A 27230-nucleotide genomic window follows, 5' to 3' on the forward strand; every position below is an offset into this window, starting at 1 on the left:
CCCCCCTCCTCCTTCCTCCTCTATCTCCCCTGATGACTTTGCCTCCTTCTTCTCTTCTAAAATCTCAGATATCCGCAAACTCTTTAACACCTCTCCCTCCCCCGCACCCCCTCCTGCTCCAACCCCTACACCCACTGCAACCCCTACTAACTCGCCCTCCCTCTCCACCTTCTTGCCCCTCTCAGACTCTGACCTCTCCTCCCTGCTCCAGGGTCACAAACCCACCACGTGTGCCTTGGACCCCCTCCCCACTCACCTCTTTCAAGCTGCTGCTCCTGCTCTACTCCCCTTCATCTCCTCCCTTCTCAACACCTCTCTATTTTACTGCATTTAATCCTGTACTTCAGAATACTGTAATCTGCCAAGTGTTTAACCTGTAGTACTTTGTATTTAATCACATCCTGATGTAACTATCACTATTTAATCATATCCTGATGTAACTATCACTATTATCTGCTGTATTATTGAATTGGTTTGTCAAACTTGTACTTTACTTGAACAAAAGTTATTGTATTTCTTGCTCTTATTGTATTACTTGTATTGTAACGCTTGAAATGTATTTGCTTACGATTGTAAGTCGCCCTGGATAAGGGCGTCTGCTAAGAAATAAATAATAATAATAATAATAAATAATAATAATAATAATAATAATAATAATAATAATAATAATAATAATAATAATAATAATAATAATTTTGGTTGTGTAAAAGGAAAGTACAGTGTATACAGTAGGCTACGCAAGTAAATACTTTTAGCATATTTCAGTTGTCTGTGCACTACATTAATTACTGAGAAGAAAAGATTTCCGTTTGTGTTTAATTAAAGAACTCTGCAATGATCTGTTTACATGCTTCTCTTCATTCATAAATCACCTTAAGATCTAAAAGGAAAACCAAATGTATTTCTTGCCATTGTTATTTAACATACTATTAACACATTTTTTGCTTTCTTTTATATTTTAAGGTGCTTTATTTTAAAAGTAACTCAAAGCCCTGAAACTCTTAAACAGGAAGTTTCACATACATATGAACAACGAGTTGAATCTACACCAGTAGGAGGCATGCGTAAAACAACAGGCACAATCCGAAGTCTTAAATCAGGAAAGAAAATGATAATACATGAAGGGTAAGCATTTGTATACAAAAGTAGTTTGAAACAAACATTCATAATTAAACTACCGCAGAAAGGATGAAACAAAGTTACAGGAATGAAAATTACTTTAATACATCACGGCTAGGTCTACAAAGTCACAAAAAAACTACGAAAAGTCAAGATACAAAAAAAATTAATGATATATAGAGCTTTATATATGATACTGGCAGCTTAATGTGTTGCATCAAACATATATAGTGTTCAGAGAAAAAGCTTGGCATATATTTCCAATGTCTCCCTTCTAAGTAGAATGACCCTGAAACTGTCATAAATCCTCACAGCATGATGAGTGAGATTCATTTCCAATTCAGGGGCAGGAGTGGAGCTGAATCCCAGGGCTCTCCAGTTCACTCTGAAAGAATGGATCTGTCTCTTCAGTTTGACACAATCCCCTTCTCTGTGTCTCTGGATTCAGGCTGGCTCTCACTCCTGGGGACCCCCTTCATTTACTGCAGGATGAGAGAGAGAGAGAATGAATTAGTCAGCTCTCCACACACTCAAACATGTAGGGTGGAGAGGTGAGGGACTGGGAGGGAGGGAGGCTGGCTTCAGTGTGAATTTGCAGGTGTCGTTTTAGGGTGCTTGACTGTCTGAAGCTCTTCCCACATTCGGTACAGCGATATGGCTTCTCTCCAGTGTGAATTCGCTGGTGTGCTTTTAGGGTTCCTGATTCAGTGAAGCTCTCCCCACATTCAGTACAGTGATACGGCTTCTCTCCAGTGTGAATTCGTTGGTGTGTTTTTAGTTGTCCTGATTCAGTGAAGCTTTTCCCACATTCATTACAGTAATATGGCTTCTCTCCAGTGTGAATTCGTTGGTGTAGTTGTAGGCTTTTTAAGCAACTAAAGTTCTTTCCACATTCAGTACAGTGATATGGCTTCTCTCCAGTATGAATTCGTTGGTGTCTTTTTAGGTTTTCTAACCGACTGAAGCTGTCCCCACATTCAACACAGTGATACGGCTTCTCTCCAGTGTGAGTTCGCTGGTGTGTTTTTAGGTGACCTGAATGACTGAAGCTCTTCCAACATTCAGTACAGTGATACGGCTTCTCTCCAGTGTGAATTCGCTGGTGTGTTTTTAGGTGACCTAATTGACTGAAACTCTCCCCGCAGTCAGAACAGTGATATGGCTTCTCTCCAGTGTGAGTTCGCTGGTGTCTTTTTAGGTTTCCTAACTTAATGAAGCTCTTCCCACATTCAGAACAGTGATACGGCTTCTCTCCAGAGTGAATTCGCTGCTGTGTTTTTAGGTTTCCTAACTGACTGAAACTCTCCCCATATTTAGGACAGTGATGCAGCGCCTCTCCAGTGTGAATTCGCTGGTGTGTTTTTAGGTTTCCTAATCGACTGAAGCTCTTCCAACATTCAGAACAATGATGTGATATCTTTGGCCGGGATATGTTTTCTGAATCCTTACACAACAAATCAACAGACTGTTCAATGTGGACAGGCTGCAATTCAGTCTCTTCTTTAAAGTGGACAGGCTCCAGTTCAGTCTCTTCCTCTTTAATGTGGACAGGCTCCAGTTCAGTCTCTTCCTCTTTAATGTGGACAGGCTCCAGTTCAGTCTCTTCCTCTTTAATGTGGACAGGCTCCAGTTCAGTCTCTTCTTTAATGTGGACAGGCTCCAGTTCAGTCTCTTCTTTAATGTGGACAGGCTCCAGTTCAGTCTCTTCTTTAATGTGGACAGGCTCCAGTTCAGTCTCTTCTTTAATGTGGACAGGCTCCAGTTCAGTCTCTTCTTTAATGTGGACAGGCTCTAGTTCAGTCTCTTCTTTCATGTGGACAGGCTCCAGTTCAGGCATCTCCTGTTTAATGCAGACAGGTACCAATTCCAGAACCTCCTCCTGTTTAATGTAAACAGACTCCATCTTTCTAACTTTGCTTTCACCAGGATAAGGCAGTCCTGAAAACAGAAAATGAAATGAAGTATTACGATCTGTTCTCTTATCGCTGTTTACACTTACAACTTGGACCTGAACTGGCTTAGGTTCGATCAGATTCAAAGATTCTTATCATTTGACCCCCCGTTTAAAACATAAATGCGTGTCTCAGTGATGTCACGCAAAAAAATAAGAGATCAGAGAGTGAAATCCAATCCCTCCCTAATGCAATGATATGCGTTTCCAACTTGCACGGCAGTATGGTGTCCCAGTAAGTCAAAAAAATGAAGTCCTTAAAGGGTTAAGTGCACATGTATAATATGTTAGTCTTTATAGAATACCTGTGAAAAGTAAAATATAAAGGCCAGTTTACTTACCTGTTGTTAAAGGAGGACAGCAGGACAGCAGGGTGGCAGCATGAAGAGGAAAAGAGAAAAAGAGTTAGGCAGGAACGCTGAGCACAGGGATCTCTTTGAAACAATGCACATTTTAATAGTAAATAATGTACATACTGGCCGCATCATTACTGCGTTTGTGAGAGCAGGCTGGAAGACGCCATGTTGTGGGACATTGATCATTACCGTAGCCTGGTTATTATTATTATTATTATTATTATTATTATTATTATTATTATTATTATTATTATTATTATTATTATTATTAGGCAGACTTTATCCAAAGAGACTTACATGTGTTACAGGGCAGTACACTACTAGAATACAATGAGATAAAAACCCTTTAAAATACCAGAATAATTCTAGAACCCTTCTCAATTTTTTGCAAAAATTACAAGAAATTTACAGATTTAGCTCGATTTACATGATTCATTCAAAACTCAAAAAGGAGGAAAATCGAAAAATTACAAGTGTTTTAAAATTTTAAACAGGTCTACTCATTCTTTGCAATAACACCAAACTTTTTTTTACTCTATAACTTGTCATGAAAATAAAAAATGAAAGACTTTAAGAAACTAGTTACAAAAATGTAACCTTCTATTATACATGGTTTGCTGTTTCATACTTGGAAACAATACTGTTTTTGATTTTAAGCAATTGAATTTAAATATTTACATTGATTAAACCTATACATTTCTATAACAACTGTGGCTTTGAAACAGCAATATTAATATTATAAAACTGTTTAATTGGATTGTGTAAGTGTTGAATTGTTTAATTGGTGTGAGGATTGTGGAAGTGTTGAATCTGCTGAAACCCCAGAGCACAGCTATCACTGCGCAGCAAACCCCAGAGCACAGCTATCACTGCACAGCACAAACCAGAGCACAGCTATCACTGCCCAGCACAAACCAGAGCACAGCTATCACTGCCCAGCACAAACCAGAGCACAGCTATCACTGCACAGCACAAACCCCAGAGCACAGCTATCACTGCCCAGCACAAACCCCAGAGCACAGCTATCACTGCCCAGCACAAACCAGAGCACAGCTATCACTGCACAGCAAACCCCAGAGCACAGCTATCACTGCACAGCACAAACCAGAGCACAGCTATCACTGCACAGCACAAACCAGAGCACAGCTATCACTGCACAGCACAAACCAGAGCACAGCTATCACTGCACAGCACAAACCCCAGAGCACAGCTATCACTGCCCAGCACAAACCAGAGCACAGCTATCACTGCCCAGCACAAACCAGAGCACAGCTATCACTGCACAGCAAACCCCAGAGCACAGCTATCACTGCACAGCACAAACCAGAGCACAGCTATCACTGCCCAGCACAAACCCCAGAGCACAGCTATCACTGCACAGCACAAACCCCAGAGCACAGCTATCACTGCCCAGCACAAACCCCAGAGCACAGCTATCACTGCACAGCAAACCCCAGAGCACAGCTATCACTGCACAGCACAAACCAGAGCACAGCTATCACTGCCCAGCACAAACCAGAGCACAGCTATCACTGCCCAGCACAAACCCCAGAGCACAGCTATCACTGCCCAGCACAAACCCCAGAGCACAGCTATCACTGCCCAGCACAAACCCCAGAGCACAGCTATCACTGCACAGCACAAACCAGAGCACAGCTATCACTGCCCAGCACAAACCCCAGAGCACAGCTATCACTGCCCAGCACAAACCAGAGCACAGCTATCACTGCCCAGCACATCCCCAGAGCACCGCTATCACTGCCCAGCACAAACCCCAGAGCACAGCTATCACTGCACAGCACAAACCAGAGCACAGCTATCACTGCACAGCACAAACCAGAGCACAGCTATCACTGCCCAGCAAACCCCAGAGCACAGCTATCACTGCCCAGCAAACCCCAGAGCACAGCTATCACTGCCCAGCACAAACCAGAGCACAGCTATCACTGCACAGCAAACCCCAGAGCACAGCTATCACTGCACAGCAAACCCCAGAGCACAGCTATCACTGCACAGCAAACCCCAGAGCACAGCTTTCACTGCACAGCAAACCCCAGAGCACAGCTATCACTGCCCAGCACAAACCCCAGAGCACAGCTATCACTGCACAGCAAACCCCAGAGCACAGCTATCACTGCACAGAACAAACCAGAGCACAGCTATCACTGCCCAGCACAAACCCCAGAGCACAGCTATCACTGCCCAGCACAAACCCCAGAGCACAGCTATCACTGCCCAGCACAAACCAGAGCACAGCTATCACTGCACAGCAAACCCCAGAGCACAGCTATCACTGCCCAGCACAAACCCCAGAGCACAGCTATCACTGCCCAGCACAAACCCCAGAGCACAGCTATCACTGCCCAGCACAAACCAGAGCACAGCTATCACTGCACAGCAAACCCCAGAGCACAGCTATCACTGCCCAGCACAAACCAGAGCACAGCTATCACTGCCCAGCATAAACCCCAGAGCACAGCTATCACTGCCCAGCACAAACCCCAGAGCACAGCTATCACTGCACAGCACAAACCCCAGAGCACAGCTATCACTGCCCAGCACAAAACCAGAGCACAGCTATCACTGCACAGCACAAAACCAGAGCACAGCTATCACTGCCCAGCACAAAACCAGAGCACAGCTATCACTGCACAGCACAAAACCAGAGCACAGCTATCACTGCCCAGCACAAACCCCACAGCACAACTATCACTGCACAGCACAAACCAGAGCACAGCTATCACTGCCCAGCACAAACCAGAGCACAGCTATCACTGCACAGCAAACCCCAGAGCACAGCTATCACTGCCCAGCACAAACCCCAGAGCACAGCTATCACTGCACAGCACAAACCAGAGCACAGCTATCACTGCCCAGCACAAACCAGAGCACAGCTATCACTGCACAGCAAACACCAGAGCACAGCTATCACTGCCCAGCACAAACCAGAGCACAGCTATCACTGCACAGCACAAACCCCAGAGCACAGCTATCACTGCACAGCACAAACCCGAGCACAGCTATCACTGCCCAGCACAAACCCCAGAGCACAGCTATCACTGCCCAGCACAAACCCCAGAGCACAGCTATCACTGCCCAGCACAAACCCCAGAGCACAGCTATCACTGCACAGCACAAACCCGAGCACAGCTATCACTGCCCAGCACAAACCCCAGAGCACAGCTATCACTGCCTAGCACAAACCCCAGAGCACAGCTATCACTGCCTAGCACAAACCCCAGAGCACAGCTATCACTGCACAGCACAAACCCCAAAGCACAGCTATCACTGCCCAGCACATCCCCAGAGCACAGCTATCACTGCCCAGCAAACCCCAGAGCACAGCTATCACTGCCCAGCAAACCCCAGAACACAGCTATCACTGCACAGCAAACCCCAGAGCACAGCTATCACTGCCCAGCACAAACCCAGAGCACCACTATCACTGCCCAGCACAAACCCCAGAGCACAGCTATCACTGCCCAGCACAAACCCCAGAGCACAGCTATCACTGCCCAGCACAAACCCCAGAGCACAGCTATCACTGCACAGCACAAACCCCAAAGCACAGCTATCACTGCCCAGCAAACCCCAGAGCACAGCTATCACTGCCCAGCAAACCCCAGAACACAGCTATCACTGCACAGAAAACCCCAGAGCACAGCTATCACTGCCCAGCACAAACCCAGAGCACCACTATCACTGCCCAGCACAAACCCCAGAGCACAGCTATCAGTGCCCAGCACAAACCCCAGAGCACAGCTATCACTGCCCAGCAAAAACCCCAGAGCACAGCTAACACTGCACAGCACAAACCCCAAAGCACAGCTATCACTGCCCAGCACAAACCAGAGCACAGCTATCACTGCCCAGCACAAACCCAAGAACACAGCTATCACTGCCCAGCACAAACCACAGCACAGTTATCACTGCCCAGCACATCCCCAGAACACAGCTATCACTGCCCAGCACAAACCACAGCACAGTTATCACTGCCCAGCAAACCCCAGAGCACAGCTATCACTGCCCAGCAAACCCCAGAGCACAGCTATCACTGCCCAGCAAACCCCAGAGCACAGCTATCACTGCCCAGCACAAACCCCAGAACACAGCTATCACTGCCCAGCACAAACCAGAGCACAGCTATCACTGCACAGCAAACCCCAGAGCACAGCTATCACTGCCCAGCACAAACCAGAGCACAGCTATCACTGCACAGCAAACCCCAGAGCACCGCTATCACTGCCCAGCACAAACCCCAGAGCACAGCTATCACTGTCCAGCACAAAACAGAGCTAACACTACACAGCACAAACTCCAGAGCACAGCTATCACTGCACAGCACAAACCCCAGAGCTCCACTATCACTGCACAGCACAAACCCCAGAGCTCCACTATCACTGCACAGCAAACCCCAGAGCACCACTATCACTGCCCAGCACAAACCCCAGAGCACAGCTATCACTGCCCAGCACAAACCCCAGAGCACAGCTATCACTGCCCAGCACAAACCAGAGCACAGCTATCACTGCCCAGCAAACCCCAGAACACAGCTATCACTGCCCAGCACAAAACCCAGAGCACAGCTATCACTGCACAGCAAACCCCAGAGCTCCACTATCACTGCACAGCAAACCCCAGAGCACCACTATCACTGCCCAGCACAAACCCCAGAGCACAGCTATCACTGCCCAGCACAAACCCCAGAGCACAGCTATCACTGCCCAGCACAAACCAGAGCACAGCTATCACTGCCCAGCACAAACCAGAGCACAGCTATCACTGCCCAGCAAACCCCAGAGCACAGCTATCACTGCCCAGCAAACCCCAGAGCACAGCTATCACTGCCCAGCAAACCCCAGAACACAGCTATCACTGCACAGCAAACCCCAGAGCACAGCTATCACTGCCCAGCACAAACCCAGAGCACCACTATCACTGCCCAGCACAAACCCCAGAGCACAGCTATCACTGCCCAGCACAAACCCCAGAGCACAGCTATAACTGCCCAGCACAAACCCCAGAACACAGCTATCACTGCCCAGCACAAACCACAGAGCACAGCTATCACTGCACAGCACAAACCCCAGAGCACAGCTATCACTGCCCAGCACAAACCCCAGAACACAGCTATCACTGCCCAGCACAAACCACAGAGCACAGCTATCACTGCACAGCACAAACCCCAGAACACAGCTATCACTGCACAGCAAACCCCAGAGCACAGCTATCACTGCCCAGCACAAACCCAGAGCACCACTATCACTGCCCAGCACAAACCCCAGAACACAGCTATCACTGCCCAGCACAAACCACAGAGCACAGCTATCACTGCACAGCACAAACCCCAGAGCACAGCTATCACTGCCCAGCACAAACCCCAGAACACAGCTATCACTGCCCAGCACAAACCACAGAGCACAGCTATCACTGCCCAGCACAAACCCCAGAACACAGCTATCACTGCACAGCAAACCCCAGAGCACAGCTATCACTGCCCAGCACAAACCCAGAGCACCACTATCACTGCCCAGCACAAACCCCAGAGCACAGCTATCACTGCCCAGCACAAACCCCAGAGCACAGCTATAACTGCCCAGCACAAACCCCAGAACACAGCTATCACTGCCCAGCACAAACCACAGAGCACAGCTATCACTGCACAGCACAAACCACAGAGCACAGTTATCACTGCCCAGCACATCCCCAGAGCACAGCTATCACTGCCCAGCAAACCCCAGAGCACAGCTATCACTGCCCAGCAAACCCCAGAGCACAGCTATCACTGCCCAGCAAACCCCAGAACACAGCTATCACTGCCCAGCACAAACCCAGGGCACCACTATCACTGCCCAGCACAAACCCCAGAACACAGCTATCACTACCCAGCACAAACCCCTGAACACAGCTATCACTGCACAGCAAACCCCAGAGCACAGCTATCACTGCCCAGCACAAACCAGAGCACCGCTATCACTGCCCAGCACAAACCAGAGCACAGCTATCACTGCCCAGCACATCCACAGAGCACCACTATCACTGCCCAGCAAACCCCAGAGCACAGCTATCACTGCCCAGTACAAACCAGAGCACAGCTATCACTGCCCAGCAAACCCCAGAGCACAGCTATCACTGCCCAGCACAAACCAGAGCACAGCTATCACTGCCCAGCACATCCACAGAGCACCACTATCACTGCCCAGCAAACCCCAGAGCACAGCTATCACTGCCCAGTACAAACCAGAGCACCGCTATCACTGCCCAGCACAAACCAGAGCACAGCTATCACTGCCCAGCACATCCACAGAGCACCACTATCACTGCCCAGCAAACCCCAGAGCACAGCTATCACTGCACAGCACAAACCAGAGCACAGCTATCACTGCACAGCAAACCCCAGAGCACAGCTATCACTGCACAGCACAAACCCCAGAGCACAGCTATCACTGCCCAGCACAAACCAGAGCACAGCTATCACTGCCCAGCAAACCCCAGAGCACAGCTATCACTGCCCAGCAAACCCCAGAACACAGCTATCACTGCCCAGCACAAACCCCAGAGCACAGCTATCACTGCCCAGCACAAACCCCAGAGCACAGCTATCACTGCCCAGCACAAACCAGAGCACAGCTATCACTGCCCAGCACAAACCAGAGCACAGCTATCACTGCCCAGCACAAACCAGAGCACAGCTATCACTGCACAGCAAACCCCAGAGCACAGCTATCACTGCACAGCAAACCCCAGAGCACAGCTATCACTGCACAGCAAACCCCAGAGCACAGCTATCACTGCACAGCAAACCCCAGAGCACAGCTATCACTGCCCAGCACAAACCCCAGAGCACAGCTATCACTGCACAGCAAACCCCAGAGCACAGCTATCACTGCACAGAACAAACCAGAGCACAGCTATCACTGCCCAGCACAAACCCCAGAGCACAGCTATCACTGCCCAGCACAAACCCCAGAGCACAGCTATCACTGCCCAGCACAAACCAGAGCACAGCTATCACTGCACAGCAAACCCCAGAGCACAGCTATCACTGCCCAGCACAAACCCCAGAGCACAGCTATCACTGCCCAGCACAAACCCCAGAGCACAGCTATCACTGCCCAGCACAAACCCCAGAGCACAGCTATCACTGCCCAGCACAAACCCCAGAGCACAGCTATCACTGCACAGCACAAACCAGAGCACAGCTATCACTGCCCAGCACAAACCAGAGCACAGCTATCACTGCACAGCAAACCCCAGAGCACAGCTATCACTGCCCAGCACAAACCCCAGAGCACAGCTATCACTGCACAGCACAAACCAGAGCACAGCTATCACTGCCCAGCACAAACCAGAGCACAGCTATCACTGCACAGCAAACCCCAGAGCACAGCTATCACTGCCCAGCACAAACCAGAGCACAGCTATCACTGCACAGCACAAACCCCAGAGCACAGCTATCACTGCACAGCACAAACCCGAGCACAGCTATCACTGCCCAGCACAAACCCCAGAGCACAGCTATCACTGCCCAGGACAAACCCCAGAGCACAGCTATCACTGCCCAGCACAAACCCCAGAGCACAGCTATCACTGCACAGCACAAACCCGAGCACAGCTATCACTGCCCAGCACAAACCCCAGAGCACAGCTATCACTGCCTAGCACAAACCCCAGAGCACAGCTATCACTGCCTAGCACAAACCCCAGAGCACAGCTATCACTGCACAGCACAAACCCCAAAGCACAGCTATCACTGCCCAGCACATCCCCAGAGCACAGCTATCACTGCCCAGGAAACCCCAGAGCACAGCTATCACTGCCCAGCAAACCCCAGAACACAGCTATCACTGCACAGCAAACCCCAGAGCACAGCTATCACTGCCCAGCACAAACCCAGAGCACCACTATCACTGCCCAGCACAAACCCCAGAGCACAGCTATCACTGCCCAGCACAAACCCCAGAGCACAGCTATCACTGCCCAGCACAAACCCCAGAGCACAGCTATCACTGCACAGCACAAACCCCAAAGCACAGCTATCACTGCCCAGCACATCCCCAGAGCACAGCTATCACTGCCCAGCAAACCCCAGAGCACAGCTATCACTGCCCAGCAAACCCCAGAACACAGCTATCACTGCACAGCAAACCCCAGAGCACAGCTATCACTGCCCAGCACAAACCCAGAGCACCACTATCACTGCACAGCACAAACCCCAGAGCACAGCTATCACTGTCCAGCACAAACCCCAGAGCACAGCTATCAGTGCCCAGCACAAACCCCAGAGCACAGCTATCACTGCCCAGCAAAAACCCCAGAGCACAGCTAACACTGCACAGCACAAACCCCAAAGCACAGCTATCACTGCCCAGCACAAACCAGAGCACAGCTATCACTGCCCAGCACATCCCCAGAACACAGCTATCACTGCCCAGCACAAACCACAGCACAGTTATCACTGCCCAGCAAACCCCAGAGCACAGCTATCACTGCCCAGCAAACCCCAGAGCACAGCTATCACTGCCCAGCAAACCCCAGAGCACAGCTATCACTGCACAGCACAAACCCCAGAGCACAGCTATCACTGCACAGCAAACCCCAGAGCACAGCTATCACTGCCCAGCACAAACCAGAGCACAGCTATCACTGCACAGCAAACCCCAGAGCACCGCTATCACTGCCCAGCACAAACCCCAGAGCACAGCTATCACTGTCCAGCACAAAACAGAGCTAACACTACACAGCACAAACTCCAGAGCACAGCTATCACTGCACAGCACAAACCCCAGAGCTCCACTATCACTGCACAGCACAAACCCCAGAGCTCCACTATCACTGCACAGCAAACCCCAGAGCACCACTATCACTGCCCAGCACAAACCCCAGAGCACAGCTATCACTGCCCAGCACAAACCCCAGAGCACAGCTATCACTGCCCAGCACAAACCAGAGCACAGCTATCACTGCCCAGCAAACCCCAGAACACAGCTATCACTGCCCAGCACAAAACCCAGAGCACAGCTATCACTGCACAGCAAACCCCAGAGCTCCACTATCACTGCACAGCAAACCCCAGAGCACCACTATCACTGCCCAGCACAAACCCCAGAGCACAGCTATCACTGCCCAGCACAAACCCCAGAGCACAGCTATCACTGCCCAGCACAAACCAGAGCACAGCTATCACTGCCCAGCACAAACCAGAGCACAGCTATCACTGCCCAGCAAACCCCAGAGCACAGCTATCACTGCCCAGCAAACCCCAGAGCACAGCTATCACTGCCCAGCAAACCCCAGAACACAGCTATCACTGCACAGCAAACCCCAGAGCACAGCTATCACTGCCCAGCACAAACCCAGAGCACCACTATCACTGCCCAGCACAAACCCCAGAGCACAGCTATCACTGCCCAGCACAAACCCCAGAGCACAGCTATAACTGCCCAGCACAAACCCCAGAACACAGCTATCACTGCCCAGCACAAACCACAGAGCACAGCTATCACTGCACAGCACAAACCCCAGAGCACAGCTATCACTGCCCAGCACAAACCCCAGAACACAGCTATCACTGCCCAGCACAAACCCCAGAACACAGCTATCACTGCACAGCAAACCCCAGAGCACAGCTATCACTGCCCAGCACAAACCCAGAGCACCACTATCACTGCCCAGCACAAACCCCAGAGCACAGCTATAACTGCCCAGCACAAACCCAGAGCACCACTATCACTGCCCAGCACAAACCCCAGAACACAGCTATCACTGCCCAGCACAAACCCCAGAACACAGCTATCACTGCCCAGCACAAACCCCAGAACACAGCTATCACTGCACAGCAAACCCCAGAGCACAGCTATCACTGCCCAGCACATCCACAGAGCACCACTATCACTGCCCAGCAAACCCCAGAGCACAGCTATCACTGCCCAGTACAAACCAGAGCACCGCTATCACTGCCCAGCACAAACCAGAGCACAGCTATCACTGCCCAGCACATCCACAGAGCACCACTATCACTGCCCAGCAAACCCCAGAGCACAGCTATCACTGCCCAGTACAAACCAGAGCACCGCTATCACTGCCCAGCACAAACCAGAGCACAGCTATCACTGCCCAGCACATCCACAGAGCACCACTATCACTGCCCAGCAAACCCCAGAGCACAGCTATCACTGCACAGCACAAACCAGAGCACAGCTATCACTGCACAGCAAACCCCAGAGCACAGCTATCACTGCCCAGCAAACCCCAGAGCACAGCTATCACTGCCCAGCAAACCCCACAGCACAGCTATCACTGCCCAGTACAAACCAGAGCACCACTATCACTGCCCAGCACAAACCAGAGCACAGCTATCACTGCCCAGCACAAACCCCAGAGCACAGCTATCACTGCCCAGCACAAACCACAGAACACAGCTATCACTGCCCAGCACAAACCCCAGAACACAGCTATCACTGCCCAGCACAAACCAAAGAGCACAGCTATCACTGCACAGCAAACCCCAGAGCACAGCTATCACTGCCCAGCACAAACCCCAGAACACAGCTATCACTGCCCAGCACAAACCCCAGAACACAGCTATCACTGCCCAGCACAAACCAAAGAGCACAGCTATCACTGCCCAGCAAACCCCAGAGCACAGCTATCACTGCCCAGCACAAACCCCAGAGCACACCTATCGCTGCCCACCACATCCCCAGAGCACAGCTATCACTGCCCAGCACAAACCACAGAGCACAGCTATCACTGCCCAGCAAACCCCAGAGCACAGCTATCACTGCCCAGCACAAACCCCAGAGCACAGCTATCACTGCCCAGCACAAACCCCAGAACACAGCTATCACTGCCCAGCACAAACCCCAGAACACAGCTATCACTGCCCAGCACAAACCAAAGAGCACAGCTATCACTGCCCAGCACAAACCACAGAGCACAGCTATCACTGCCCAGCAAACCCCAGAGCACAGCTATCACTGCCCAGCACAAACCCCAGAACACAGCTATCACTGCCCAGCACAAACCCCAGAACACAGCTATCACTGCCCAGCACAAACCCCAGAGCACAGCTATCACTGCACAGCAAACCCCAGAGCACAGCTATCACTGCACAGCAAACCACAGAGCACCACTATCACTGCCCAGCAAACCCCAGAGCACAGCTATCACTGCCCAGCACAAACCCCAGAGCACAGCTATCACTGCCCAGCACAAACCAGAGCACAGCTATCACTGCACAGCACAAACCCCAGAGCACAGCTATCACTGCCCAGCAGAAACCAAAGACCACAGCTATCACTGCACAGCACAAACCACAGAACACAGCTATCACTGCCCAGCACAAACCCCAGAGCACAGCTATCACTGCCCAGCACAAACCAGAGCACAGCTATCACTGCACAGCAAACCCCAGAGCACAGCTATCACTGCCCAGCACAAACCAGAGCACAGCTATCACTGCCCAGCACAAACCCCAGAGCACAGCTATCACTGCCCAGCACAAACCCAGAGCACAGCTATCACTGCCCAGCACAAACCCCAGAGCACAGCTATCACTGCCCAGCACAAACCCCAGAGCACAGCTATCACTGCACAGCAAACCCCAGAGCACAGCTATAACTGCACAGCAAACCACAGAGCACAGCTATCACTGCCCAGCACAAACCCCAGAGCACAGCTATCACTGCCCAGCACAAACCCCAGAGCACCGCTATCACTGCCCAGCACAAACCAGAGCACAGCTATCACTGTCCAGCACAAACCAGAGCACAGCTATCACTGCCCAGCACAAACCAGAGCACAGCTATCACTGCCCAGCACAAACCCCAGAGCACAGCTATCACTGCCCAGCACAAAACAGAGCTAACACTACACAGCACAAACTCCAGAGCACCACTATCACTGCACAGTAAACCCCAGAGCACCACTATCAATGCCCAGCACAAACCCCAGAGCACCACTATCACTGCACAGCAAACCCCAGAGCACCACTATCACTGCCCAGCACAAACCCCAGAGCACAGCTATCACTGCCCAGCACAAACCCCAGAGCACAGCTATCACTGCCCAGCACAAACCAGAGCACAGCTATCACTGCACAGCACAAACCCCAGAGCACAGCTATCACTGCCCAGCACAAACCACAGAGCACAGCTATCACTGCCCAGCACAAACCCCAGAGCACAGCTATCACTGCCCAGCACAAACCCCAGAGCACAGCTATCACTGCCCAGCACAAACCAGAGCACCACTATCACTGCACAGCAAACCCCAGAGCACCACTATCACTGCCCAGCACAAACCCCAGAGCACAGCTATCACTGCCCAGCACAAACCCCAGAGCACAGCTATCACTGCCCAGCACAAACCAGAGCACAGCTATCACTGCCCAGCACAAACCCCAGAGCACAGCTATCACTGCCCAGCACAAACCCCAGAGCACAGCTATCACTGCCCAGCACAAACCAGAGCACAGCTATCACTGCACAGCACAAACCACAGAGCACAGCTATCACTGCCCAGCACAAACCACAGAGCACAGCTATCACTGCCCAGCACAAACCCCAGAGCACAGCTATCACTGCCCAGCACAAACCCCAGAGCACAGCTATCACTGCCCAGCACAAACCAGAGCACAGCTATCACTGCACAGCAAACCCCAGAGCACAGCTATCACTGCCCAGCACAAACCAGAGCACAGCTATCACTGCACAGCAAACCCCAGAGCACAGCTATCACTGCCCAGCACAAACCCCAGAGCACAGCTATCACTGCACAGGACAAACCCCAGAGCACAGCTATCACTGCCCAGCACAAAACACAGAGCACAGCTATCACTGCACAGCAAACCCCAGAGCACAGCTATCACTGCCCAGCACAAACCCCAGAGCACAGCTATCACTGCCCAGCACAAACCCCAGAGCACAGCTATCACTGCCCAGCACAAACCCCAGAGCACAGCTATCACTGCCCAGCACAAACCCCAGAGCACAGCTATCACTGCACAGCACAAACCACAGAGCACAGCTATCACTGCCCAGCACAAACCAGAGCACAGCTATCACTGCCCAGCACAAACCCCAGAGCACAGCTATCACTGCCCAGCACAAACCAGAGCACAGCTATCACTGCACAGCACAAACCAGAGCACAGCTATCACTGCCCAGCACAAAACACAGAGCACAGCTATCACTGCACAGCAAACCCCAGAGCACAGCTATCACTGCACAGCAAACCCCAGAGCACAGCTATCACTGCCCAGCACAAACCCCAGAGCACAGCTATCACTGCACAGGACAAACCCCAGAGCACCGCTATCACTGCCCAGCACAAACCAGAGAGCACAGCTATCACTGCCCAGCACAAACCCCAGAGCACAGCTATCACTGCCCAGCACAAACCAGAGCACAGCTATCACTGCACAGCAAACCCCAGAGCACAGCTATCACTGCCCAGCACAAACCCCAGAGCACAGCTATCACTGCCCAGCACAAAACCCCAGAGCACAGCTATCACTGCCCAGCACAAAACCCCAGAGCACAGCTATCACTGCCCAGCACAAAACGAGAGCACAGCTATCACTGCCCAGCACAAAACCAGAGCACAGCTATCACTGCACAGCAAACCCCAGAGCACAGCTATCACTGCCCAGCACAAACCCCAGAGCACAGCTATCACTGCCCAGCACATCCCCAGAGCACAGCTATCACTGCCCAGCACAAACCAGAGCACAGCTATCACTGCACAGCACAAACCACAGAGCACAGCTATCACTGCACAGCACAAACCAAAGAGCACAGCTATCACTGCCCAGCACAAACCAGAGCACAGCTATCACTGCCCAGCACAAACCCCAGAGCACAGCTATCACTGCCCAGCACAAACCAGAGCACAGCTATCACTGCACAGCAAACCCCAGAGCACAGCTATCACTGCCCAGCACAAACCAGAGCACAGCTATCACTGCCCAGCACAAACCCCAGAACACAGCTATCACTGCCCAGCACAAACCCCAGAGCACAGCTATCACTGCCCAGTACAAACCAAAGAGCACAGCTATCACTGCACAGCACAAACCCCAGAACACAGCTATCACTGCCCAGCACAAACCCAGAGCACAGCTATCACTGCCCAGCACAAACCCCAGAGCACAGCTATCACTGCACAGCAAACCCCAGAGCACAGCTATCACTGCCCAGCACAAACCACAGAGCACAGCTATCACTGCCCAGCACAAACCCCAGAGCACAGCTATCACTGCCCAGCACAAACCCCAGAGCACAGCTATCACTGCCCAGCACAAACCCCAGAGCACCGCTATCACTGCCCAGCACAAACCAGAGCACAGCTATCACTGCCCAGCACAAACCAGAGCACAGCTATCACTGCCCAGCACAAACCAGAGCACAGCTATCACTGCCCAGCACAAACCCCAGAGCACAGCTATCACTGCCCAACACAAAACAGAGCTAACACTACACAGCACAAACTCCAGAGCACCACTATCACTGCACAGCAAACCCCAGAGCACCACTATCACTGCACAGCAAACCCCAGAGCACCACTATCACTGCCCAGCACAAACCCCAGAGCACAGCTATCACTACCCAGCACAAACCACAGAGCACAGCTATCACTGCACAGCACAAACCAGAGCACAGCTATCACTGCACAGCACAAACCCCAGAGCACAGCTATCACTGCCCAGCACAAACCACAGAGCACAGCTATCACTGCCCAGCACAAACCCCAGAGCACAGCTATCACTGCCCAGCACAAACCAGAGCACAGCTATCACTGCACAGCACAAACCCCAGAGCACAGCTATCACTGCCCAGCACAAACCCCAGAGCACAGCTATCACTGCCCAGCACAAACCCCAGAGCACAGCTATCACTGCACAGCACAAACCACAGAGCACAGATATCACTGCCCAGCACAAACCCCAGAGCACAGCAATCACTGCCCAGCACAAACCACAGAGCACAGCTATCACTGCCCAGCACAAACCCCAGAGCACAGCTATCACTGCACAGCACAAACCCCAGAGCACAGCTATCACTGCCCAGCACAAACCCCAGAGCACAGCTATCACTGCCCAGCACAAACCCCAGAGCACAGCTATCACTGCCCAGCACAAACCACAGAGCACAGCTATCACTGCACAGCACAAACCAGAGCACAGCTATCACTGCACAGCACAAACCCTAGAGCACAGCTATCACTGCCCAGCACAAACCACAGAGCACAGCTATCACTGCCCAGCACAAACCCCAGAGCACAGCTATCACTGCCCAGCACAAACCCCAGAGCACAGCTATCACTGCCCAGCACAAACCACAGAGCACAGCTATCACTGCACAGCACAAACCAGAGCACAGCTATCACTGCACAGCACAAACCCTAGAGCACAGCTATCACTGCCCAGCACAAACCACAGAGCACAGCTATCACTGCCCAGCACAAACCCCAGAGCACAGCTATCACTGCCCAGCACAAACCAGAGCACAGCTATCACTGCACAGCACAAACCCCAGAGCACAGCTATCACTGCCCAGCACAAACCAAAGAGCACAGCTATCACTGCACAGCACAAACCCCAGAGCACAGCTATCACTGCCCAGCACAAACCCCAGAGCACAGCTATCACTGCACAGCACAAACCACAGAGCACAGCTATCACTGCCCAGCACAAACCAGAGCACAGCTATCACTGCACAGCACAAACCCCAGAGCACAGCTATCACTGCCCAGCACAAACCCCAGAGCACAGCTATCACTGCACAGGACAAACCCCAGAGCACAGCTATCACTGCACAGCAAACCGCAGAGCACAGCTATCACTGCACAGCACAAACCCCAGAGCACAGCTATCACTGCCCAGCACAAACCCCAGAGCACAGCTATCACTGCACAGGACAAACCCCAGAGCACAGCTATCACTGCACAGCAAACCCCAGAGCACAGCTATCACTGCCCAGCACAAACCCCAGAGCACAGCTATCACTGCACAGGACAAACCCCAGAGCACAGCTATCACTGCACAGCACAAACCCCAGAGCACAGCTAACACTGCCCAGCACAAAACCAGAGCACAGCTATCACTGCCCAGCACAAACCCCAGAGCACAGCTATCACTGCACAGCACAAACCCCAGAGCACAGCTATCACTGCCCAGCACAAACCAGAGCACAGCTATCACTGCCCAGCACAAAACAGAGCACAGCTATCACTGCCCAGCACAAAACCAGAGCACAGCTATCACTGCACAGCACAAACCATGTTACACGTAATCACAGTCACCATCTAGCGCGTTCTGTTTATTCTGGATGTTTGCTTTTTACTGCATTCAGTAACTCCATCCACAGTAATTCTGAATGCTTTCATTTCAAATGGTGAAGCATTGAACTTGTGTTTTTGTGGTAGGGCAATTTTGTTTGTCATAATTATTTACATACCACAGTTCTCTTGTCCAGTTCCTCAAAATAACTTCAAATGTGCTTTTGCCTCGTTCCTTTGTTTAGAGATGCAATTCTATTTAAAATACAGCAGAAAAAAACACTTTTCTTACCCCATGTGGACTGAACCATGCCCACTACAGCATGAACAGACGTGTTGAGAATAAAACCAGCCCCAGTGTCAATCTTTCTATTGCACCAATTCTAAAAACTACTTGGAGGCAATTGCCAAACCCCTTCCCTTTTATAATTTCCACTCTTACCACAGCAGTTGGATACGCGATGGACTGCTGTATATGATGATAAATTACTAAAATGAATACATAAATAAAGTATGCGTTTGGTGAAATTTGTCACGTGACCGGTTATACATCTAGCATATTATTCAACGTTTAACCACCTTTGTAGAGTTTATACATTTCAACTTCCCATCCCTAGTATATCCATTGCTGCAGCACCAGTGGATGATGGATGTGTCTTGTGTCATCTGGAAAGAGCTGCATGTTCTACCTCTTGCCTGATGATGGCAGTCTGAAGTTGCTTGTGTTTCTGGTTCCTTTGGCTGCTTGTGTGGGGTGGGAATGGAGAGTTAGGGTTAAAAACACTAATGCCACGTTCCCTTGCTTTTGTGGCGATGAGTTCAACCCTAACTGCTGCATTAACATAGTTTACTGCAATGAATTTCTTTGCTTTTTGAGAAGACAGTTTTTATATTTATTATAAACTAGAGCTCTTGTGTGGAGGTGTTGCATACATGACTGCTGCATTTCACCACATTGTATTAGACACGTTAATGAAAAGAGTGCTAACTCAGTAACTCTAGCAAAATAGTAAAACAAGGTTGATTGTATATACATTGTTTTTGTAATCTATGACACATAATTTTAAGATAAGAAATGCTGGACTGTTATCATTTTTATTACTATAACTCAGGAAATGTTTCATATATTTTCACCAAACCCTCGAAAGGCCCGTCCTCAGCACAGACCGCGTGTACCTCACTCAGTTTGGTGCATAAATTCAATTCGGTGAGCAAAAAAAACATGTTCGGTGAATTTGAGGAGTAGGACCCCAGCAGAGCTACTGAATATTGAGGCTCTGAATTTGAGGAGCAGGACCCCAGCAGAGCTATTGAATATTGAGGCTCTGAATTTGAGGAGTACGACCCCAGCAGAGCTACTGAATATTGAGGCTCTGAATTTGAGGAGTAGGACCCCAGCAGAGCTATTGAATATTGAGGCTCTGAATTTGAGGAGTCGGACCCCAGCAGAGCTACTGAATATTGAGGCTCTGAATTTCAGGAGTACGACCCCAGCAGAGCTACTGAATATTGAGGCTCTGAATTTGAGGAGTACGACCCCAGCAGAGCTACTGAATATTGAGGCTCTGAATTTGAGGAGCAGGACCCCAGCAGAGCTATTGAATATTGAGGCTCTGAATTTGAGGAGTACGACCCCAGCAGAGCTACTGAATATTGAGGCTCTGAATTTGAGGAGTAGGACCCCAGCAGAGCTATTGAATATTGAGGCTCTGAATTTGAGGAGTCGGACCCCAGCAGAGCTACTGAATATTGAGGCTCTGAATTTCAGGAGTACGACCCCAGCAGAGCTACTGAATATTGAGGCTCTGAATTTGAGGAGTACGACCCCAGCAGAGCTACTGAATATTGAGGCTCTGAATTTGAGGAGTAGGACCCCAGCAGAGCTATTGAATATTGAGGCTCTGAATTTGAGGAGCAGGACCCCAGAAGAGCTATTGAATATTGAGGCTCTGAATTTGAGGAGCAGGACCCCAGCAGAGCTACTGAATATTGAGGCTCTGAATTTGAGGAGTAGGACCCCAGCAGAGCTATTGAATATTGAGGCTCTGAATTTGAGGAGCAGGACCCCAGCAGAGCTACTGAATATTGAGGCTCTGAATTTGAGGAGCAGGACCCCAGCAGAGCTACTGAATATTGAGGCTCTGAATTTGAGGAGCAGGACCCCAGCAGAGCTATTGAATATTGAGGCTCTGAATTTGAGGAGTACGACCCCAGCAGAGCTACTGAATATTGAGGCTCTGAATTTGAGGAGCAGGACCCCAGCAGAGCTACTGAATATTGAGGCTCTGAATTTGAGGAGTACGACCCCAGAACAGCTACTGAATATTGAGGCTCTGAATTTGAGGAGCAGGACCCCAGCAGAGCTATTGAATATTGAGGCTCTGAATTTGAGGAATAGGACCCCAGCAGAGCTATTGAATATTGAGGCTCTGAATTTGAAGAGTACGACCCCAGCAGAGCTATTGAATATTGGCTTTCTTCTGGTGGTCCCAAGCATGTGTTTCTCTGGGACTCTCTTGGTGCATGAGGGCTGATGTAGTTTCAATCTTTATTATTTTGGTTTTGCCATGAACACACATTAGAAGGGCTATATTTTGCCAAGTGTGTTTAGAATGAATTACTTTTACTTTTTACCTTTCATTTCATGAAACAAAAATGGTTTAACTCTATAGGGTCCGTGCAATGTTAAATATCCTGCCGGAGACCCTGGCCCTTTAACTCTTTTTACTCAGGCTCCTGTTTTTTGTGTTTGTGGATCAGATGCTCAAAAGCAGATCTTCTGTCATTACAAAGAAACCCAGAGATGCCTGCCCTTAGAGCCTCTGGCAATGTACAGACTAATCTTTCAACTGAAGATATTATTTGTAAAATAGCAAATACGTGATCCTGCTTTGTTAATATATTAACCTGACTTTTAAATGCAGTGATCTACTAAAGTTACAAACAAAAAACACCATAGTCTGCAAGGTAATAGTGGGTTAGAAGAAACTGAAAACAAAATGTAACACAATTTTTGTTCCCTGGTAGTAAGTGTTATTTCCTAATTGCTTGTGCCTCAAAAGTATAGAAAATGGCTATTATTCCCCATAAACTTTGCTTTTGTGACTAGGACAGTGATATTTTGAAATTTACCTATTTCCAATGAGAAAACGGGCGAATTTGTGTCTTTTCGTTCACATAAAGTCAGAAAAAAACAACATATGAATCCAAATTAACATGTATTTATACTAAAGTAATACAAAAATGACTACAAAAGATTTAGAAGTGAGTAGTTTTTCGAGATTTACGATTATACTGTAAATCACTTTCACGAATCAGCCCCTAAATGTAGTCTCCCATCATGTTCTCGTTATACTCTCCTTGGTAGCGGCGTTCAAAGTCCATTTTTTTTGTCTGTTTTGTGCTCCGTAGATCAAGTCGATTTTTAAGAAAAAGTGGTTTTTTCGAGCATTTTGTCCCTTCACAACTTTTTTTTTTTTGCTTGCACACCCCTGTATACAAACACACACGCACGCACGCACAAACACACACACGCACACACACACACACAAACACACACACATATATATATATATATATATACACACACACACATATATATATATATACACACACACACACACACACACACACACATATATATATATATATATATATATATACACACACACACACACACACATATATATATATACACACACACACACACACACACATATATATATATATACACACACACACACACACACACACACACACATATATATATATATATACACACACACACACACACACATATATATACACACACACACATATATAGACAGTAACGCGGGTCACTCAGAAATGTCAGTGCTTATTATTATTATTATTATTATTATTATTATTATTATTTACGAATCTGTATTTCTGTACTTTTAACGCGTTTTGGTCAGGTGACAATAGAAAGAACACAATGAATTGTCATGACCGGCAATAAATACACGCGATGTTTTAATTTATGCTCGTGTTATTATACACAGTTATTTTAACAGCTTAGGAGTTGTTACAGCTTCAATGAATTGAATGAAAAAAAAAACCCAGGGTTTTTTTTTTTTTTCTGTGATGAAATCTGGTAGCCCTGCTTGACACACAGCACATTGCGATCGTGTAGAAAGCAGCGGTCATTGTGTTATTATGATGAAGCACGCCGATGCACGTACAGTACAGGTGAGCGGTCATTGTGTTATTATTATGAAGCACGCCGATGCACGTACAGTACAGGTGAGCGGTCATTGTGTTATTATGATGAAGCACGCCGATGCACGTACAGTACAGGTGAGCGGTCATTGTGTTATTATGATGAAGCACGCCGATGCACGTACAGTACAGGTGAGCGGTCATTGTGTTATTATGATGAAGCACGCCGATGCACGTACAGTACAGGTGAGCGGTCATTGTGTTATTATGATGAAGCACGCCGATGCACGTACAGTACAGGTGAGCGGTCATTGTGTTATTATGATGAAGCACGCCGATGCACGTACAGTACAGGTGAGCGGTCATTGTGTTATTATGATGAAGCACGCCGATGCACGTACAGTACAGGTGAGCGGTCATTGTGTTATTATGATGAAGCACGCCGATGCACGTACAGTACAGGTGAGCGGTCATTGTGTTATTATGATGAAGCACGCCGATGCACGTACAGTACAGGTGAGCGGTCATTGTGTTATTATGATGAAGCACGCCGATGCACGTACAGTACAGGTGAGCGGTCATTGTGTTATTATGATGAAGCACGCCGATGCACGTACAGTACAGGTGAGCGGTCATTGTGTTATTATGATGAAGCACGCCGATGCACGTACAGTACAGGTGAGCGGTCATTGTGTTATTATGATGAAGCACGCCGATGCACGTACAGTACAGGAGGACACCTGACAGTTTAGCACAATGCAGTTCATGCACCGCGTTACAAACGGGACAGCGCTGCACAGAGCGGGACAAACTGTGCGATTCAAATCTCCTGCAGCACTACAGACGAGCCGCCGATACTCATCTCTGATTAACCCAACATGAATACAAATCCGATCCGAACTCAGTCTGTTTCAAAGAGCGCCGGAGAGTCTGCGAGCAGCTTTAATAATAATGAATGCGCTGCTGTGTCTGCTCGAGTCTCGCATCAAACTCCCGGTCCTCTAGATAATATGAACACATTACACACCCCCGAACCACACACGGGGTGTCCAGCGGTTGTACTGAATTCAATTCCAATAACTCACCGCTCTCTTACTCTCTCTACCTTATATTCTTTCTGTTTTCTCGTGTCTTTTTCTCCAAGCAACCCAAGCAATGTAACTTCCGATTCCGACTGGTGCACGGATTTAAAGATCCCCCCCCCCCCCCCCTAGGGGAAACCAGTGCCTACATGTTGTTAAGTACAGGTTTGTTTAACCAATTCCTCGAGTAAAATAAAAGACTAATTTGTACGCACAGTGTTAAAACTGAAAAGCTAATACCTCACTTGGGGCTCACACCAGGTACTACTTCCAGTAAGAGACGTATGAACCGCAGTGAACAAAATAAAGAAAAACAAACATATTCGACCCATATAAATCTACACACTTTTTGTGATGCTGGAACAGGGTATATATATAAGGAGTGTTGATAATTTCACCCTAAACTTGCATACTGAAAGTAACATGTCAAAGCAAGAAGGAATCTAATCAGCAGAATATGCCTGTGTAATCACAACTCAGAGGCAGGCAGACCTATGACATCACACATGGGACTACAGACACAGGCAAGGGATTCTGGGAATTGTAGTTTGCTTGCAGCATTGTGATGGACTAATTGTATAAAGAGATGGCACCGTCGTTATAGGTGAAGTGTCTGTTATGCTCATTCGGCACAGATTAATTGAGAGGGAGAGATGAGTAGGGTATAAAAACACCTGTAAATAACTGATTAGAGGCAGAAAGAAAGGCAGGAGAGAGAAACAAGGCAGGACTCGGACGTCGAGAGATAGACATACCGTCAATTTTCAATTGTTCTGCTATTTCTTGACATGTGGCGTCCTTCTTTTCATTGTATTTTCAATCAGACACTGGCTCATAAAGAACATTATATTTTTTGACTTTAATAATTAAATTGATGTCGATTTTTTATTTCTGTGGTAATGTTGCCTGAGGAAGACAGACAGGGTGCGTTCACGCCATGCACGCTTTCGCCATTCTGCACAGAATCGGAGCAAGTAGCCAATGAATTTTCAGAATCTTTACAGAATCTGCGCAGACTTAGCAAAGTCTGCGTCTCGTGAACGCACTCTTTGTCTGACAGCCGCTACCTTTGACCTTTCTGATTGGTCCATTGCGACGCGAACAGCGCGTAGCAAAAATACAAATGAAACAAATGTGTTTCTGTATTTGCTCGCTTCATTCGCGCCGGTTGCGTTGTGCATTACTCCATTTAAATCAATAGTTTTCATTATTTTTGCTCGCGTCCGGTGTGCATAGCTCTTTTAACATGCAAGCCCATTGACGTGTTTGATTTGGCATTGCATGTTGCAGAGATGCGCTTACACTCCGACTTTTAAGAATGTGTTTGTTAACAGTTATTTATTTAGCTTTTTTTTTTTTTTACAGAACTGCCCCTTTAGTCACAGTCACGCCCCCCCCCGTGTCTATGTATGAATTACTGACTCATATTTGTGATTTGATTACACCAGCAGGTGAACTGATAATGGAAGGATGTTATTTTGTGAAAACAATAAAATATTAATAAATAAATAAATTATACTACAACATTTTATAAATAAATACATGATACACCAAACTGCAGCACATTCGTTTACTCTTAATATCATAACAAATATACTTATTATAAATACGCACCTTCTTTTATTTGTTGGGAAACGGTCTGGAACTGAAGTGCTTTTTAATACAGTGCTATTTGAATATTTAAAATATGGTTATCTTCAAAATTAAAATGTCAGCAACGGTGTGTTAATTAAACGAAGCGCCTGACGCCGCTCGGAACTTTCGCATTTTTAAATCCTAACGTAAACGAGCATATTTAAAGTTACATTTTTATTTGTTTTTCTATGATCGAGTGGAAATCTGCTCTGCAGCGCACTCCAGCACCCACACAGCTCCCTGACCTGCACACCGCAGGGCAACTGCTGTACAAAGGCTGTTTTATCAGTCCCTGTTGTGGATTAAAATAGGATTGGTTTTAAGAATAAATAATTAAACTCACATGGGGAGGTGTCGGGTCGCGGGGCTTCCTGTGCTGTAAACCTGGACTTCATGGAGACGGGCAGAACGCAGCTCTCTCTATTCCTTATCCAATGCTGCCATCGTGTGGTCATTTACTAGAACTGTTTATTATCTACCTATCTATCAGCTCAGTTGCCCTTTGAAATGACTCATAATAACCTTAACCCCTGTGCAAAAATAGACATTTCAGATACATTCTTAAAATACAGCAAAAACAATATTTACAGAATACGCAGGAGAGTACTGTGTGTATAAATAATAAAG

General features: G+C 48.6%; 1 protein-coding gene across 4 annotated transcripts; it reads right to left on the minus strand.

Moving 5' to 3' along the window:
• Window positions 1-702: 702 nt before the first annotated feature.
• LOC131722791 (zinc finger protein 664-like) lies at window positions 703-26966 on the minus strand. Of its 4 annotated transcripts, none has more exons than XM_059015877.1 (2): window positions 26947-26966; window positions 703-3057 (listed from the first exon to the last, which is right to left on the minus strand). In XM_059015877.1, the coding sequence occupies exon 2, from the start codon at window positions 3020-3022 to the stop codon at window positions 1634-1636; it is 1389 nt and encodes a 462-aa protein (XP_058871860.1). In that variant the 5' UTR covers window positions 3023-3057; window positions 26947-26966; the 3' UTR covers window positions 703-1633. The 4 variants fall into 4 exon arrangements, with proteins under 4 accessions (XP_058871860.1, XP_058871858.1, XP_058871857.1 ...); XM_059015875.1 differs by lacking the exon at window positions 26947-26966 and adding an exon at window positions 24992-25076; XM_059015874.1 differs by lacking the exon at window positions 26947-26966 and adding an exon at window positions 24972-25076.
• Window positions 26967-27230: the final 264 nt, after the last annotated feature.

The sequence above is a fragment of the Acipenser ruthenus genome, chromosome 51 (assembly GCF_902713425.1).
Source record: "Acipenser ruthenus chromosome 51, fAciRut3.2 maternal haplotype, whole genome shotgun sequence".
In the NCBI taxonomy this organism is placed as follows: domain Eukaryota; kingdom Metazoa; phylum Chordata; class Actinopteri; order Acipenseriformes; family Acipenseridae; genus Acipenser; species Acipenser ruthenus.